The 19,988-nt window shown below is 34.4% G+C and overlaps 3 protein-coding genes across 3 annotated transcripts; 2 read left to right on the forward strand and 1 right to left on the reverse strand.

The window, feature by feature from the left end:
- LOC133871788 (EG45-like domain containing protein) lies at positions 1-1,711 on the forward strand. Its single transcript, XM_062309204.1, has 3 exons — positions 1-155; positions 281-581; positions 1,458-1,711. The coding sequence occupies exons 1-3, from the start codon at positions 47-49 to the stop codon at positions 1,462-1,464; spliced, it is 417 nt and encodes a 138-aa protein (XP_062165188.1). The 5' UTR covers positions 1-46; the 3' UTR covers positions 1,465-1,711.
- Positions 1,712-6,172: 4,461 nt separating this feature from the next.
- LOC133871361 (probable histone H2A variant 3) lies at positions 6,173-10,077 on the forward strand. The gene is made up of 2 exons (XM_062308800.1): positions 6,173-6,403; positions 9,570-10,077. The coding sequence occupies exons 1-2, from the start codon at positions 6,302-6,304 to the stop codon at positions 9,864-9,866; spliced, it is 399 nt and encodes a 132-aa protein (XP_062164784.1). The 5' UTR covers positions 6,173-6,301; the 3' UTR covers positions 9,867-10,077.
- Positions 10,078-11,600: 1,523 nt separating this feature from the next.
- Positions 11,601-14,471, reverse strand: LOC133870271 (3-ketoacyl-CoA synthase 11-like). The gene is made up of 2 exons (XM_062307362.1): positions 14,333-14,471; positions 11,601-14,058 (listed from the first exon to the last, which is right to left on the reverse strand). Exon 2 carries the CDS (start codon positions 13,611-13,613, stop codon positions 12,075-12,077), a length of 1,539 nt encoding a protein of 512 aa, XP_062163346.1. The 5' UTR covers positions 13,614-14,058; positions 14,333-14,471; the 3' UTR covers positions 11,601-12,074.
- Positions 14,472-19,988: the final 5,517 nt, after the last annotated feature.

The following is a 19,988-nucleotide window of genomic DNA, read 5'->3' on the forward strand; positions in this document are numbered from 1 at the left end:
TCGTTAATTGTCTTGAGTGATCAGTCATCACTTTCTTTGCAGGAATATGTCTAAGCTTTTCTCTCACTGCCTATTTCTATTGCTCCTACTACAGATCTCTCATGTCTCCCATGCTGACGTTGGCACAGCTGCTCACTACAGACCCCCATATTTACGTAAGTGCCACTACCTACAATCATGCATGTATCTCCAAAGCTAGCTAGTAACTTCCATAAGTTACTGTAATTCAAAAAACTTTGAAACTTATAATATACCCTCATTTTATTTTTCGAACATATAGCCACAGCGTGTTTCGGAAGCGACGCGGGGCAGTTCCCGTCGAGCAACTTGTTTGGGTCGGCCGGCGAAGGGATTTGGGACAACGGCGCCGCTTGTGGGAGACAATATTTGGTGCGGTGCATAAGCGCGGCTGTTCCCCGAACTTGCATTCCAGGCCAAACCATTCAAATAAGGATAGTTGATCGTGCATTTAATTCGGTGTCTAGGCCTTCAAGGGATGGTACTTCCATGGTTCTTTCTACCACTGCATTTGGGACAATCGCCAAATCTTCGGCAACATCCATTAACATAGAATTCCAACTGTGAGTCTCTTTTGTCTTCTTCATTTTCTTCTCTTTTGACCTTTTCTTTGGCGCCTTTGTTGGGGAATTCCAACTCTGTTATCCATTCTCTGCTAACACGCTCAATGGGATGCCCCAATTTCCATAAAGCTTGGCATTCACTTAATAGTAACTGAATAGTTTGCAGAACTTGTTCTTTAGATTTCACAGTATTACAAAATTTAAAGCTAGTCTCATGCTTTCAAATATTGTACAAGGTAGCTCCAAAAGCCCACTTGCAAAGAATGTGATATGAAAGATGTTGAAAATTATTTCATGAAAATTTAAGTTTATCTTCGATTTGAATATATGAAGATTTAAGTTTATCTTAAATTTGAATATTTAAACTTCCCTCTATTTCTTTTATTACTCTTTGTCCCACATTGAAAAGTTATGAGTTTTTTGTGTGCTTTATAAGCATTTATCATGCTCTTATACTATATAAGATTTTGAGTATACATGTGCTAGTTGCGTCACCAAGTGCAAAGCACTAGTCGACGCACGCACGCTTTAGACGCACTTAGCATGTTCGCATCGTCGCACACGAGAAACTATATTTTCTAACTGCTATTTCAACAGTCAGAAACTATACACTACATTTGGACAGTATTGTATCTTGAGGACAAAATTATTGTATTCCCTTTTTGCAAAACTATTTATTTAAGTGGGAGGCAATACGTGTCTAAAAGACAGATTTACGTTCACCTTACTGCTAAGTGTTTTTTCTATACATTTTTTTGATTTCTTCAATTTTCTGTACTTCCACATGTTCATTTTCCAACAGAAGATACTTCAAAAAGGGAGGGAAGGGGGTTTGTTGTTCTTCTTGACACTGAGAGATTTTGTTTGGATATGCAGGGTTTGAAGGGGATATACTTTATTGATTTATCAAGGTGATGGAGCTGAACATCATTTCTCTAGCTGCTTCTAGAATTTTGACGGGAAAGTCAATGTGTTTGGTTGATTAGGCCTATATTTTTCCCCGTGGTTAGAAATAATAGGAATGAAATTGAATTGTATGATGAACTGTAGCTCTGTTTATTCTTCTAGAGAATCCAACTTTTTTTTTTTTATCATGCAAATTGAAACAATAAAAGTTTTCCTCTCTGCAATGTTATCTGCTTCAATTTTGATCTGTTTGTGAGTGAACAAAAATAAAAAATAAAAGTTGCTGGAACGAGGATCTCCTGTAATAGGGGCGGAATTATGATTTTTTAAGTGGGTTCGAACCTACATAAACAATGGCGGAGTTAGAAAATTATTATTATAAGAGAGCCAAACTAAAAGTATTATAAACACATTTTGGAATAGAAATGAAGTAATTTATCGCATAGTATGTGTTTAACAAAAAGTATATCCATAAAAGTTCATTAAATATGTGTCAAAATTGATATATCAACAGCATAACGTGTCGGGACTTGTATAAATGTAAAAGAAACAAAAATACAAAAGCGTTTAAAATTACACCTTGCGTCTTTTAAAAAAAACAAAATCGTCAAAAAAAAAAAAAATTAGAAAAACAAATTGATGCTTGCGGTCTTTTATAATTTTAAAAAATATCTCGTCGTTTTACTTTGCACAGAGAAAATTAACTTTCCGACACAAGTATTGTAGGCACAATGAAAATGCCAAGAAAAAGTTCTCAGCGTTTTTTCTACATTAGTAGTGTTTAAAAAATGCCTCTAAATTGTTAAAAAATAAACGCCTCTAAATACCTTTTTTATTTTTATTTATTTATTTATTTATGTAAATAAATAAATACTTAAATATAAAGAGAAGTAGAGTAAAAAGCTAAATCATCTAGCTATTTAGAGGATGAAAAAGTCATCATTGACAAGGCCATGATATAGATAAGACCCATTTATCTTAGATAGCTTAAAATGCGGGATCTATATGTTCGAAACGGACAGTCTTGCAACCCGCTCTTTTACAAATTCAAAACAACTTCTTATATAAATCCAAAACAAATCCTGAGATCAAATAGGGACAGAAATTTTTCCCATTACAATGACATAAATGCTCGGTAAAATTTCTTTCAACCAAAACCTATTTATGCCATGGGTGTCATCTCTTCGAGTTAGATCATGCATGCGCTGCGGAATTGGCTTTCCGCTTAACATCAATGACATTTACTCTTTGGATTATTAGTGGAAGAATGAAGATAAAATAAACAGATCCGAATAAGGCATGATTGATTCCACAGACTGATATTTCAATTCAACACCACGAACATGGAGCCATGTTACTCAGATCTGTTTGCCTTTGAAAAAACCAGCCGTCCCAACAGTTTGGCCTTTGAATATGATGATGATGATGATAATAGCCTAATATATTGTTTCTTTCCTATTTGGAATTTTGTATTTGTCAAACTATTGGTGGGCTCGATGCAACTTTTTTTTCTTTGTTCCTTTGTGCATTGATTGATTCATTTTTATCTTCCTTGTTAGCAGCCAGATTAGACTAGAATCTTCTGCAATTTTAAATAAATTGTAGATTTTTAAATTGTGTAATTTTAGTCATTTTTTTTGCATTGAAAAATGCTTAAAAAATGCCATATATTAAAAATTTTGCATATTATATAATTAAGAATTAAGTATATTTTCATTATGTTTTTATTTTTTATGTTGTAAAAAAAATTTTGAACAAAAAATAATTTTTTGATTTTATAAACAAGAAAGCGTCTCTGTAAAAGTAAATAATAAGTTTTTTCAGAAGAAATTTATTTTTGACTGCCTCCATAACATGTCACATTTTTTATCTTTCAAGCATTTGGATATCTAAAAATAACTTAAATTGCATAATTTGAAAATTAAAAAAAAAAAAAAAAAAAAAAAAAAAAAAAAAAATTATACCAGATTGTAATCCTTTTTCAATTTTTTAGCAGCCCCGTGAACCGTTTGATTAGACAGAAACTTACTTGTCATTTTATTATTGAAGTCAAGACATGGCTTCCAGCCAGCTGGATTGGTTAGAAATTCCACCGTTAACCTTGTGATCCAATAGTATTTCACAATCAAAAAATTAGGAGTTTTTGATATTTGATCTTGTTAAGGAGATTGACGCTTTGAATCCCACCTAAAAGTTTAAGCTTAAGGATTGAGCCCAATTATATTATATTAGAATATTTATTCAATAAGGCTGACGTGATACTCTCAACTAATTTTTTAGATTAATCCTTACTAAATAAATAATCAACGCTCACGTCGAGATTGTTAGGGGTGAAAATGTGATTGTGGTTACCGGTTAGAGGTAATAACCGGTAACCATAATCATCTTAGGCGGTTATTCAATTTGTATAACCGTAACAGCCATACCTTAGGCGATTAGCGGTTATTTAAAGTTATAACCGCATTGCACAACTACTTTAAAATTCGGGCATTTTTTATTTATTTTTTAGTGTTGAACCTTCATTGGACCTCTTTTTTGACATATTGCCGATGGTATGATGTCATTTAAAACTTTATATGAAACGAAGTTGTTTTGTGTGTGTGTGTATATATATATATGAAAAATGATAGATTTACAACACCACCACAACAACTGCACAACACCTCTTACCCAGCCCCACCCCCATGTAAGGGGTGTTGTGCAGTTGTTGTGGTGGCGTTGTGTAGGAATCAAATCCCTATATACAGAGACGGAGGGAGGGGGGCTGGCAGGGTCCATGCCCCCCCCCCAATTTCCTTGAAAAAAAAAAATTTCTTAGGTTAAAAAAAAAAAAATCTCAAAAAAAAATATATATATAAGCTAAAAAACTAAAAATTTAGCCTATTAGTCCCTACCAATAATTTTTTTTTACCACCGACCCTTGCCCATAAGAACTTCTGGCTCCGTCCCTGCCTATATATATATATATAAAAGTAGACGGTTAACGATTAGTAATTATCTCCACCTACCTCTAAAACCGCTAAACACTCGTCCTAGTTGGTTATTGGTTTTTTCTAACGACCTACAAAAACAATTAAGGGGTTAGGTAGTTATCAGGCGGTTGTTAACCGCCTACTTTTTCACCCTTAAGCATTCTTAAATAATTATATACTATACAGTATTACCGAATATATTAATAATTCATGTTTGTAATATCTATTCTTTAGAGGACTTAAGCTTTTATACTGACACGTATATGTTCAACAAAGTCATCATATGTTAAAGATTTGTTAGAATTAAGTATCTGAATAGAAACCAAAAAACAAGAAAAATAAAAATAAATAAGTAAAAAGATAACAGGAATAATCGTTAACAAGTTTTTTTTATTATTATTTATTTATTTAAATGAGATAGTACGACCACAACATAAAAACAAAACTGAAATACAAGAAACAAGCAAAAACTAAAGAGAAATGCTACATATCATCCCTCTGTCTTCCTTTTATCCTTCTAAAATTGATATGGCTCTTAAAATCACTATTGGATCAAAATCCAACAATGATCTATCATAAATATTAAATTCAATGGTGATTTTAAGAGTCACATCAATTTTGGAAGGACAGGGGGATGATATGTAGCATTCCTCAAAACAAAAATCTTATAGAACAGAAACAGAAAGCAATAGACCAACAAGAAAATTGACGGATTGAATAAAAGGATCTTTCCCACTGTTAAGGGGGGAGATACAATAAAACATGAAGAATGCTACAACTATTCTACAATATTAACGTGACAGTCTCAGCTACTCTTTTGATTATTATTTTTTCTTCTTTAACATGGACTGGACCAAAAATTGGTAAAGATTAACACGTTAACTTTATGAAATAGTTATGGCATAAAAATGTGATCTATAGCATTACTCATTAAAAAATAAATAAAAAATGCTGCCAAAGAATCTAGTTGAAGGGGGCCAATTTGCTAAGTTGAAATCTTAAACCAATGGCCATTTTCACTTCCTGTGGGTTTAGTTAGACTGGAGCATCAGCAAATGGGCAAGGCCTTGAATACATTAGGCTAATAATGTGTGGGTAAACACAACCCAACTTGATGTTATAGGCCCTTCTGATTCTCTCTTTTGGGCATTACAAAAACAACAATAACACTAAATTAATTTAAAAGATAAATGCAAAATTAGTCCTTGTAGTTAATCTAAATTACAAATCGTTCCCTATCGTATTAAAGTGAATTCAGAAGTTCATGGGATATGCCAAAAAAAAAAAAAAAAAATCCATTCTGTTAAAACATTAGACAGATTCCATTATGTGTCCCATCAACGCTAATAAAATGACAACGCATGTTACTCTTAACTAGATCTAGCCACAATTTTCCTTTCTTTTTTTTTTATATTTTAAAAAAATATAATTTTTTAGTTTTATATATTTATATTTTTTATTAAGAGCAACATGATTCGTCATTTTATTGGCGCTGGCATAATACCTAACGGTATCCGTCCAATGTTTTAATAGAATTTGACGGGCTAAATTATTCTTTTGCCATATCCGAAAAGCCTCAAAATCCACTTTAATACAATTCAGGACAACCAAAATCACTGATATTACATTTATCAGTAAATTTAATAATAATATTGGACGAGTAGGCCCAATTGGACTAAGCCCAAACTCAAAGCTTAATATTTCTTCTATTTTTCTCGTTTATTTTTTAAGGGGACCCTAAATCTTCATCGTCTCTCTCTCTCTCTCTCTCTCTCTACGAAATCTATCGGAGGAGCTCGATCTCTCTTTGTTGATTCAATCTTTGCTTCGAGAGCGGAAAAGATGTCAGGGAAAGGCGCAAAGGGGTTGATAACGGGCAAAACCCCTGCCCTAAACAAGGACAAGAAGAAGCCCATCACGCGCTCCTCTCGAGCTGGTCTTCAGGTCCCCTCCTCTCGCTCTCTATATCTAATGTTTTTGTCCAATTCCTTATGCATTCCGATTGGTTTTGGGTTTCTGGGTTTCTCTGTTCCCAAGATTGGATTTTTTTCAGAATTTATGTAATAATATATGCTCCGCGCATGCGAATTATTTTTTGTGATTTTATCGATTTTGGAAAGTGTTGTTTAATGGGTTATAAGCACCGGTTTCTGGGTTTATAGATTACTTCTAAAAAAACCAAAATTTATTTGGCTGCTGAGAACATGTAACCGAATTGAATTCAAGCACTATTTAGGGCATGAGAAGACTCCATTGTACTGTTATAAAGTTGAGGTGGAAAGTGAGCTTGGACTGATTGTCAGTTATTTCTTGTCATTGGTCTGAGTGAGTTGATGGCTTCAAACTTTAGAAGTCCTTTTCTAGGGTACATAATGGCTCATAAATTTAGTGAATATCAAAATGATATTATGGAATCATGAACCTTATAAGTAAACAATCTCCATCTTCCGCTTGCAACATCAATCAACATTGCTGTGGTAATGATACTCTTTAACTTGTTTTATTTTCTTTATCAATTGGTTGTGCCTGAATTCTTGTTGCAACGAGGATGCTTCTAGGATTCTTATTTTATTTTAATCCGTATGTACAAAGTAGTTCACTCTTCTCCAATTGCCTTATACTTTTAATGATATTTCGATTAATTATCAAAAAAAAAAGAAGAAAAAAAAAAGAATATAGTTTGCTTGTCAAGTAGAGAGCTTCATTTAGCAAATGAGCTCTATCTTAAATGGCACTTCCTCCCTTCATAAAAACGCAGTGGAATGTGAGGTCATAGATTGAAGACCCACTAGATACGTCTATAACACATTTCTGTAAATAAAAAGTAGTAAGCTTCATGTAGCAAATGTGGAGATAGTACGGTTTTTTGAAGTCGATGTGCATCCTTGGAGCATCTTAACTTTTTCAGAACCTTTTGAAAATGTCTCTATTCTTTTTTCTTTTTTCTCTTTTTCCTCTCCTTTTTTTTTTTTTTTGAAAATATGAATTAGATGATGACCTGAACAAAAATTCCTTTTGTATCTCAAAACGTTTTTGTCAGCTGTGGCTCTTCTATGTTTGATTTCATAATGATAGGTGCTGCTTCTGGTTTATAGGTAAGATTTGTTCCTTTTGGCAATCCCTCATTTTGGATGTAGGATGTAAGTTGGTTATTTCATACCTTTAAATTTTGTGATGTTTTGCAACTTTCAAGAGATAGAAGCTTTTCTCTGCTTTATGCATCTTGGAGATATTGATTACAAGGGAAGCGACTTCTCCAATTTTTGGATTTCTCCTTATTTTACGAGTTTTGATATTTTTAATTTTATGGTTGAGTAGTCTACAACATATTCAAGGGATACTTTGGTTCTGTTCTCTAATCATGTACCTTGATGTTAGATAGATGTACAAGGACAGCCATATGTTCCTGATTATCCACATTGGATGCTAAGAATAGCAGGAACCAGCATATTCTTCCCTTAATTTTGTGGTGAGATGCTATACACGTGCAGCAGTCATGTGCTCTTTCTGGTCTTGAAACATGTTAGATGTGTTAAGGGTTCCTTAGTTTGTTGCACTGAGATGTAACACAGTGAGGTTACTTTTCTCTGCGGTTAATCTTTTCCATATAGCCTTTTAGCAATAGAAGTGCATGCATTGGAGTTGTTTCACTAAGTTGTAATTATTCCCTTTATGGTGAGATTAGGATTGTCAAGCCCCATTCCTCTGGCTGTAATTGGTTCAAAGGACTTGGCATTTCTCATTATGTTATACAGTTCAAACATTAGTTGACCCTTAGATCATGAAATGAAACAATGATTCAGGTGGAGGTTGTGCCCCTTCAAAGAAAGGTGATTAATTGTGTTTTTTTAACAAAGTATTGTACAGGCGTCTGAGGTTATTAAGATAGTGTTTATCAGCTCTTCTTTATACCTAACTGATTAGGGGTTTGTGAACATACTAAATAGTTTACAGGAACTGACTGGTGCTCTCTTTATTTATTATGTTGTCACCATGATTACCATCTCCATGGAACCTGCACATGATGTTGTATCCTGTCCATTAAGTATAAATTTGTGTTGTTATTTTCCTAGAGATGAGACATTTTATGCTGGTTGAATGCTTACTATTTAGAGAACTTTAATGCTGAGCTTACTTGAGTCATTAGAGTAACTTTGCAAAAAGGACTAGAATTATGTAGCATGTTGGTTAATGTTCCTAATTCTCCTTTTCTAACTTTCTGGCCTATGCTTCTTTTCTTTTTTTCATTTTTCCTTTTTATTTTTTCTATATGCTTGTATTTGGAGTTTAAAACCAGTTCCCAGATTCTTTTTATTTGTCAGGAATGTCTTTGTGCAAATGGGACCTATGACAGTATTTCTCAAATTAAAACTTTTATGTGGAACCAGAATTTAGTGCTATCACGCAATGATGAATATTATCTTTAATGCCTCTTGCTTTTCATAGTTCTTACGACTCATTGATCCTTTGGCCCTAAAGCACCAATTCGACGGCTGTCTAAGCTAGCTGAAGCAGAAGGCAGTTGATTGTCATTGGTCATGAATGTAAGATGTCTGTTTGGATCCAATGCTTTCTGGAGTAATTCTATTCATCCCCCCCACACACACCACCCCAAAGCCTATGTAGCGTGGTCCCCAAACCAAAAAATAAATCTCCATGCATCAAATGCCATTGGGGACCAATTGAAGTGTTGGCCTCGGGGTTGACTCGGTTCCGTGAAAAAATCTGGGGTTCCAACCCCTTCGCTTCAGCAGTTGGGGATTGGCCATTTCTGACTAGATATGCTTGTCTTAGGCACATAAATATTTTGTGCATTTGTAGGTATAAGATGATTTTAGACTAGACCAGGAGTCAATAAAGGGGGTTCTTTAGAACAAAATTTTATTTGGTTTTATATTCTGCTTGGTCTGAAATGTAGAACTCCTGAATGGCTTAAATACTTGCCTAGATATATTGGAGGTTTTGCCTCTTTCCTAATAAAATCCTGATTAAACTGATGGGTGTTATCCACAATTAATGCAATATCTTCCTATTATCTGTTTTTTATGTAAATGCTAGCTTTCTACATTAATTCACTATTTGACTTGAGCTTTTACATGTGAACTTGCAGTTCCCTGTTGGTCGAATTCACCGTCTCCTTAAGTTGAGGGCGACGGCCCATGGAAGAGTTGGTGCAACAGCTGCTGTGTACTCTGCAGCTATATTGGAATACCTGACTGCGGAAGTATTGGAGCTGGCGGGTAATGCAAGCAAAGATCTGAAGGTTAAGCGCATAACGCCTAGGCATCTGCAGCTTGCAATTCGTGGTGATGAAGAACTTGACACGCTCATCAAAGGAACGATAGCCGGTGGTGGTGTGATTCCTCACATTCACAAATCGCTCATCAACAAGTCCGCCAAGGATTGAGACTATCCAACATTGGTGGAATGAGCTTTTGCTGTGTACATTTTGTGATATGGTGATATTTTATTGGTGGATATTGGGCCTTTTTCAGGGTTTGCAACTATTGGCCCCTTCTGCAGTTATTACACCCTTTGTAGGTTTTGGGGACATTTTGCATGCTTGTGTTATACTACTGCAGTCTGAATTAATATATTCCTTTTTTTTAGGGAGGTTACATCTTGAATTAATATATTCCTTATAAACTGGTCAAATTACATCTGCTCAAAGAATGACATAAAGGGAAATATCTATATATATAGAAACTAGCTTCAATATGTCTGTGACACTTGTCATCTCATGACTTACAAGTTACAATTAATTCTACTAAATAATCGTAATTGCACTATAGTTAATATTTTTGAATTTAATCAATTAATTTCTATGAAATACTTATTTATTACATATTATCCCTCCATTAAATATTTCATAGTGGAATTAAAATCAATTAAAATTAATTAAAATAGTCACTTTAACTCATTATCTCTTATCCTTAGTTCCCAATTTAATCACATAATTATTCTTTGTACTATGTGAAATCTCATCTCACTATGTACTAATAGTTCCCATAACTCATACCGAAATACTCATTCGAGCTTCAAAACAATCATTCCTACTAAATTTACATAATTAAAAAATAAATAAATAAAATAAAATAAAAAATTCATTATCTTTTTTATTTTCACGAATGATTTTGATTCCTTCTAGAAATATAGTGTTTTCACAATAGTACATGCGATCACCCAAGTACCCAACGCACCGAGATTTTGACCGCAGTAAAGATCTCACTCTTAAATGCATCAAAGTGACTTAAAACTATATATTTGAGTTCATAATCTTCTCAACAACCGCAAGGGTATCTACAAGATTAATAAACTTGTGGAAATAGTCAGCAACGGAGGACCTTCCCTTTTTCAACATAACTATTTGATAACCAATTTGCATTGTTCGAGCTCGTGCCTAGACATCTCGAGAGGTAATACAGTTCACCACATGAGTGATGAGGTTTTCTTCTATAGAAGAAATAAGAGCTACGAGAATCAATTGATCTTGGAGATGCCAATGGAAATGGGTGGGTGAGGTGGAGGAAGAAGAAAATGAGGAAGCCACCATAAGCCATTGTTGTCTGTTGAGACGTTAGTCACGATTGGCTGGCTCTGATACCATGTGAGATGATACAATTACTTTGATATGCTATCTTTCGTACGTTTTCAAACTGCCATTTTTTTCAATGCATTTCCAAACGAGATACTTTCATCAATTTTATTTACAAACGTATTTCTAACGTACAAAATTGTAGAGCCAAACGGACTCTAAAACACTTTCATTCTCGCAACATAATACCAATGACCTATTCACTTGATCATGATAGCAATTTCCCAAGCCAAGCCAAGATCAAGAATGAAAGGAACCCGAAACCAGGAAATTCATTCTCCAGTGGAAATAAGGGTAATTGAGTCCCATGAAGAATCAAAATTGGCATAACTTACATATTAGAAGTGGAAAAATGCTACATACACATACTATCAAGTGCATCCAATGGTGATTTCTTTCCGCCGCATCAAGGAGTGAGCGAAGTGAGCACTTGAGAGAATATGTATAGCACTCTTCTTAAAAATGTTAAAATGTACAGACAACTGAGGTCTGAGGATCATGATAGCAATTTCCCGTTAACTTATGGTCAATGTCACAGACAAAAGGGATAATAATGATAGCAATTCACATATCCAAATGAAGATCAATAATTAGAGTTACATTGCCTTCGAGAAGGACTATCCCAGTCTACTGCCATCAGACTTTTGAGTTGATATGAAACAAATAACCTTCTCCTAGCCTGCTCCTATCTCCAAACTAATACTGGATGAAATAGCCAGAAAGTTACAAATCAAAACCCCAGTTTCTGACTAGAACTAAATTGAGGTCCATCTGGTATCTCACAGCAAACCATAACTAGCATCCTTACTACCATGCCAAACAGTAATAGTTAACAGCAACCAAAGGGAACTAAACCTAAAGAAAGATCTAGTAAAGGAAGCGCATTTGTAACATCTTTCCACCAAAAAAATCATATCCCAGATCCCCAGCGAAAAGAAGATAACAAGAAGTTTTTACCACTCAAAGAGCAAAAGACCCTTCTCCCCAACGTACTGCCACAAAGGTTGCAACTACTTGAAGTCAGATGGCTGAGACCTTAGGAACATTAACTGGAAACTGGTGGATCTCATCCATCCATGGGTTCTTCTCCTTCGCTGGATTTATAGTCCGTAGGGCCTTCCAAACTGCACTGTTACATTTGAACCCAGACCCAAATGCTATCTGCCACAATCTGTCTCCCTTCTTCATCCTCCCCTTGGCTTCTGTATAAGCCAATTCATACCAAAGAGAGCTGCTAGAGGTGTTGCCAAAACGGTGGAGGGTCATCCTTGAAGGTTCCATATGCCAATCTGAAAGCTTCAAGTTCTTCTCCAATTCATCCAGCACAGCTCTTCCTCCGGCATGAATGCAGAAATGCTCAAAAGCCAGCTTAAAATCTGGGATATAAGGCTTCAACTTCATCTTAAAAAGCTTCCTCCCAACCAATGTGGCAAAGAAGAGCAATTGTTCAGACATTGGCAACACAAGAGGACCCAATGTAGTGATGTTAGTCTTCAAAGCATCTCCAGCAACTGCCATCAGATCCTTGGACAAAGAAACTCCGATCTTCCCAGTGGAATCCTCTTGTTGAGTAACACAAGAGAAGCACTTATCATCCGCACCTTTGTGGGTTCGAACCGTATGAACCAATCGATACTTGGATCGACATCGGTCAGACCTCTTGTTCGAAAGCAAAATCGCAGCCCCTCCCATTCTAAACAAGCAATTTGAAACAAGCATCGATCTATCATTCCCAAAATACCAATTCAAAGTGATGTTTTCCATGCTAATCACCAAAGCATACGAATTGGGATGAACTTGAAGAAGATCTTTTGCAAGATCAATCGAGATCAAACCGGCACTACAACCCATCCCACCCAGATTATAACTAACAATATTCCCTCGAAGCTTGTAATGGTTAATAACCATAGCAGACAGTGATGGTGTTGGATTAAACAAGCTACAATTCACAATTAAAATCCCAATATCTTTTGGTTTCAATCGTGTTTTCTCAAAAAGCTGATCAAGGGCACCAAACATTACCATCTGAGCTTCTTTTCTTGCCTCCGCCATTGATGGATTTGGAGGAACCCTCAACACCGCTTCAGGAAGATATGTTGACTCCCCAAGACCTGACCTCTCCAGAATTTTCCGTTGGAACTCAAGGTTTTCTTCCTTGAATGTCCCCGTCAACTGGGACCGGTCCATGAATATCAGCCTCGTGCATTTCCGGGCATCCTCCGGCTTATAGCATGAGAAATCGACAAGGTAAACTGGGCAGGGACGAGTAAGGAAATAAAGGGTTGATAGGAAGACAAGGAGAGTTGAGCATACAATCACGGCTATGAGATTGAACCGCAGATGGCCCCAAAGGTCATAGAGACCTTGGAGTGAAAATGTAGAGAGTTGTGCTGCGATTACAACAACAAGAGGCGATAAAAACAAGTACATTCCATGAGTGATCAGGTAGTGGTAGCCAAGTTTCACATATTTCAGCTTCACGGATTGTTTGAAATCAGGGAGCTTTCGCGAAGAAGAGGAAGACGGAATCAACGGCATGTTTGGATTGGATTCAAACATTTTTTTTGTTAAGATTTTGAATTTGAAAATAAAGACTGATTGTAAAGGGAACCAACCGATCACAATTTGACAAAAGTTAAGGCCTTCCCGGTGACCCAAATGGAACAGTGAAGGAAAAGAGCATGAACCCCTTTTCCTTTGGAGCAAAAATTCTATGAATTTTTGTGATCACAGAAAGCGCATTGGCTTAGAAAATCGAAACGTATGATCTGGGTAATTAGTTAAATATCCTTTAGGTTGTTGGGTTGGATTGGATTGGATTGGGTTTTCACAGAATTCTGACAAAACACAATTTAAATGTACTTGGAATTGGATTTTCTCGGATTTCAGACTCTGATAAGAAAATGCTACTTTAGGAAGGGCTTAGCGAATCACAAAGAGATATCAAAATGAGAACTTTATAACAGAGAATCAGAAAATAAAGCTCAAAGAACACCAAACATCCCTGCAAAAAAAGAAGAAAAAAAAAAAGAAAAAGAAGGATATATCAGGAAAAAAAAAAAAAAAAACCCACCAAAAAGACAAACCTCTAAATATATTTATGAAAAGTTTGCATCTCACATTTTCTAGATGGGATCTAAGTAAAGTTCCTCAAACGTAAAGTTGTAAAAAAAATTAACCAAAAAAAAAAAAAAAAAAGAGTTATACCAATGCAGAAGAGAGAGACATTCTTCAAGCAAAGCAAGAGACCCAGATGGAAAAAAAAAAAAACACCTTACCTTAAATGGAGCATTTGACAGGAGGTGTTCTGGTTTGTGCCTGAGAAACCAATGCCAGCGAGAGAGAGAGAGGTGCAGAGTGGAGAAAGTTGTAGTTGTCTAAACGGAGTTTGTGTTTGTGGAGGTGTCCGGTGGTGAACTGTAAAATTTATACGTACTCTACTTTCAAAATGAGTTGTCTCCGGTGACCTTGGTGCGGTTGGTACTGTTCGCCTCTAAATTCTAATCTTAACCGATAGACAAATGTTATTTTGTTTTCAAGTATGCCAACTCACCAATACTTTTTTAAATTAAATTTTAGAGATTTAATTTATATATATTGCCATTTCATTTAAAATTATATATTATTAAATAAAATTAAACTTAATTTAATTATAAAACGATTTTTTTCTTTTAATTTTTTTTTAGAAATAGATGGAAATAGAGTGGTCTGAAGCAACTGTAGACTAGAGACTGGAGAGTAATTCTCACTAAATGCTAAGTACCAAATTTTTTTTAAAAAAAAATAAAAATAAATTCCAATTTTTGGTCGTACCTCCATCTAGAATAGGATTCTCTCCGGTTCAAGGAAACGGGAAAGTATCCGGTACCTTATAATGTAGGAGTATTTTTGTCTTTTCACATTTTTTTAGACAAAAATACCCCTGCATTATAAGAGACCGGAGAGGATCCTAATTCCCTCCATCGTAGGTGTAGCATTGATGGACCAACTAACTATATGTGGCAGCAACACAATTATTAGTGAGTGAAGAAGTGTCCCAATTTTGCACCATACCATTAATAGCATTCATAAATTTTTAGAATAATGCTATAAATTATGGCGGTGTTTGCTCCCCCATTTTTCGGGTAATTTCTCTTTCTTGATTTTTTTTTTTTGGTTAAAATAATTTTATTCCATTACTCTTTTATTCGGTTGGTTGTGGCAGTGTCAATTAATTATTAAATCAACTTTTGTTAAAAGAATAATAGTAATATAATACACTAATATTTTACTATTATCTAACTATACTGACGGGACAGTGCCAATTCACCATTGAATCATCTCTTGATTTTTAAAGAAAAGAAAAAAAAAAAAAAAAAAAAAAAAAAAAAAAAAAAAAAAACTCAAATTCTATTTGTAAAATTGACTATTCTCAAGGGGGTAGAAGTGGAAAACCAATTTGCCATGGACATGCAGTAAATAAGCTTCAATGAATGATGAACCCATTTCTCTTCCATTATTCCAAGTAAAACCAGTTGCTAAAATGACAGTTGATTTGAAAATCACCTCTTTGCCCCCCAAAAAAGGGGCTTATCTTCCCCATGTCAAACATCATATGGGAGGAGGATTTTAGTTTTTTTTATCAGAAATAAAACTGAACCAAAAAAAAAAAAGATTAAAATATATAGCTTATAAAATAAAAATTATAGATTATAACGTATAAACCAAAGCCAACTACCCTTTTGTTTTTTCTTCCAAAATTTCACAAAAGTTTAGAACTTGGAAAGAACCAAACTTTCAACGGTAGATAACGAATGGGAAAAACACAAAGCTTTTCTACGTGAAAATAAGAAAGTTAGGTCTCTCCAATGGGTTTTTTATTTTTGGCCTAATGGTCAGCACTTGGGACAGTAAGGCATCTCTCATGTTTGATCTCAGGTTCGAATCTCTTTTTCTTAGGGCCAGCTATTCAGGTACAGTCCGCGATTTAAGGCCTTATATCTGAAGTGGTGTCGGACATTGAATCGGAGATGAGTCTAGTGATCCTGGTGAAGGCCTCTGCGCTCGCCTATGCTACCATTGTGTGTGGGCCAGCTATTCCGAGGCACGTCGGTCGGGCTACAGGAGACCTAGGATACCCCATCAAAAAAAAAAAAAAGATGTGGGGGTGTGCTTAGGAAAAAAAGAATGATGTAGAGGCATGGTTGTAAGGAGAATTATCTTTTTACATCTCATGTATATTTCTTTTTTAAATCAACTCTTGAATCTGTAAGACCTACATGCGAGTCTTACCGATCAAATGATTAATTTAAAAAATAAATATACAAAAAATGTATGTGTATCATATCTTTTTTTTTTTGGAGGGGTGAGTAATCAAAACAAACAAGATAATTTTACCTAATTTGAAGACTGCGTCGGGTTCGCCGAACAAGGTACGATCTTTATCTCCATTGCCGGACGAGAGAAGGAAAGAGAAGTACTTGATCTTGGGGGTGTTTGCCCATTTTTATAGGACTCTATAGAGATGTAATTATTTTTCATATAGTGGGAGTTATTATCTATGGGCTTGTATTTGAGTGGGTCTACTTGTAATTTTTATCCCCAATTAAAAAATAAACTTTTTTAAAACCCCAATGTGTATTTTGATAACTATAAAAACAAGGTGGACCATTTTGAATTTATTCCAAAAGATATATACATGGCCATGGAAGAGCCCATCATTTTAATAATTTTTTTTCAAAAAAAAAAAAAAAGAAAAAGGTCAAAATGCCCATTTTAAAAGTCTAAAAGGAGTTCAACAATCACGAAGAAAGTAACCACGTGTCTACATCTCATGCATCTTCGTTCATTCAGACACCTTAAATTCAAAAACTAAATTTTATTGCAATTTAAACAAAGTTGGATTCAAGAGTGAAAACTTGTACGCAGAGAGATAAAATATAGTTGTTAAAATATTAATTAAATGATTAAATTTAATTTTTAAAATAAATAATAATTTAATGTAATACTAAAACAGAAGTTTTAAGTTCGATCAAATCGTGACTCTACACAATTGCCAAGCTAGAATTTGAGTTCACAGAAACAAGATTAAAAGATATTGTCGAATGAAAAATGATTAAAAATATAACTAGCGAAAGACATAAACAATTTAATAAAATGTAATTACCATTTAAAACATAAAAATATAACTTATAATTTACTTTAAAATCTAGCTTTAATTTATTCAGTTGTAAATCGCTGCATAATTTCTCCATTGCTGTAAATATATCATTTTCAATATACGTAACAAAAAAATCATTCATCTACTGATCATTTGATAGTCAGAAATTTTTCTTCTTAAATAAAAATTTATTGACAAATTTGTTAAATCTATCTCGACACAAATTTACTTAGAATTCGATTGAAACTAAATAGAAATTAGAATCATATATTTAGTTTGACGACTATGCCTTTTATTAGAAGCATTAGCAGCCGTTTTCTTAAATTTAAGAAACAAAATTACTCTTTATTTCCTTATAAAAAAACATTTCATAATAGATTTTATTTTTCTCTATATCAATTGAATACTATTATTTTATTCTTTTTTTTCACTTTCCTATTTTTATCATTAATATTTACTGTTTACTAAGAGCTTTCCAACCGCTATACGTTCATAGGTTTGTTTTGTTTTCTTTGTTTATTTTATTTTATTTTTGGGTTTTTCTTGGGTTTTTTATTTTATTTTATTTTATTTTATTTTATTTTATTTTCCTAATTTTAAAGCTTGAATTGTGTTGAAATGGGAGCAAAACCCATTCAATATCGTGAGGAAATCTTGAAGCTTTTTTTATGAATGTATAATTTATTGGGTAGTTACAGTGTTATCCGATGATGCTAGAAATCTCTCTTGTGTCACTTTTATGTTCCTCAAAAAATGAATTGACTTTTATACTCCGTTTGTTTCGACGTAAAATGATCTCTGTCGTAAAATATTTTCGACAAAATCATTTTTAGGAAAAATGATTTTCTTGAACATATTTTCCGGCGTTTGGCTCGCACGAAAAAAATTACGAAAGGCGAAAATCAAAGTCTGGCAACTGTCGCCGGAATCCGACAACGTCCGGTCGCTGTTGCCAGATTCCGGCGAGTAGGTTTGGTAGGATTCTGGCTAGACTCCTCTAGATCCAGTCGGATCCCGGCAATTTGGCCAGAGCCGGCTGGATAAATGGCCGGATCCGTCCAGGTCTGGCCGGATCTTGGCCATTTTGGCTAGATCCAACTGGATAAATGGTTGGATCCAGTCAAATCCCGCTGGATCCCAGCCATTTTGGCCAGATCCGATCAGATCTCGCCCATTTTTACCAGATCCAGTCGGCTTCTGACCATGGCTGGATTCCGACCAGATTCCAGTCGGAATCTGATTCGTCGGCTCCGACAACGGTGACCGAATGTCGCTGGATCCCGATGCCGGCAGGATTCTGGTGGCCGGATGTTGCCGAATTCCGGCGCTGGCTGGATTCCGACCACGAACTATTGTCGAATTTTGACAATCGGATATCAAACGTGCGTGCAAGGACGAAGAGTTTAATTTCGAAAAACCGTAAATCGTTTTTCAAAAATTAAAGAAGCTTTTACGGTCAAACTGAAAATGATTTCCGTTGACTATTATTTTTGCCCCTATCAAACACTGTAAAATTCAGAAATTATTTTACGCAGAAACAAACAGAGCATGAAGATGATTTCGTCGAAAATACTTTACGACGAAAACCATTTTACGTTGAAACAAATTGAGCATTAAAATCACCGTTGAATTTGTAATTGATTACAATTGAATTTTGATCAAATTGTGATTTTAAAAGATACTTCATTTTTAAAAAGATACAAGAATGACATACAAGAAACTCTTAAAATTACTCGTGTTTTTCAACACCATACCTACTTAAGAGTTTAGAAAAAAAAATATATATATATAGAAAAACTAATGTAAATGATTTTATTTGACTTTTTTCCATATTTAATGAAGGGAATTAGTTTAAATCTATAAAAGAAAACCAAGAAGTAGCCGAGCAGGACTTTGAAAAACACACACCAAAAAAAAAAAAAAAAAAAAACCCTAACCCCACCGCCCCCACGTTTAACAATTGACAAGTGTAGGTAAAGTAATAATAATAATAATTAGAGTGGGGGCAAAAAGACAGATAATTACAGTCATGTTTGGTTAAGTTTAAGGGAGTTTAAGCCTTTAAGGCGGCAGATGGGACAAGAATCTTTTACATTTTGAAAGGAGGTGTCTCTTCGAAAGTACTACTTTTTTAATAAATAGCATCTTCCAAGCCGTATGATGTAAAGATTGACTTGAATTTTATAATTTTATAATTTATAATTTTTTTAAAATTATAGAAGATTTTAATGCTATCGAAAAATTGTTAAATTCTAATCGTGCTTTACATCTACTGTTTCGAATTTTATATTTTAAACTTTCAAAAATCTAATGTCGGCAACATTCATTTTGGCCTAAGGTAGTCACCTCGAAATGGTCAAATGGGAGTGGCCGAAACCACCATCGACCAATTGGAGGGTGATCGAACTACTCCCAAATATTTTTCAATGTTTTTTAATATTTTTTTTAAAAAAAAAAATAATAATAATACTAATGAGGTATATGGGACATGCGTTATGTTCTGATAGGATTTTGCGTGGATCGCCGTTAATTTTATGAATGGAAGTACCATCTATGTTTATTAGATGTGTACAAGTATCATTTGTGATAGTTTTTGTCTTTTTGACACCAATAAGTCTATTTGATTTTAGGTTAAACCACATAAACCAAAAACATCTTTAACCCAATATTTTAAGAAAGATATGTTAAAAGTCTAAATATGTTACAGAGTATATTCATGTGTTTCTAAGAGAAATAAAAGAAATATTTTTAAAGAAGAGAAAATTGCCCCAAGTTATGAGATAAAGTTTCAAAAA

The sequence above is a fragment of the Alnus glutinosa genome, chromosome 6 (assembly GCF_958979055.1).
Source record: "Alnus glutinosa chromosome 6, dhAlnGlut1.1, whole genome shotgun sequence".
Classification (NCBI taxonomy): domain Eukaryota; kingdom Viridiplantae; phylum Streptophyta; class Magnoliopsida; order Fagales; family Betulaceae; genus Alnus; species Alnus glutinosa.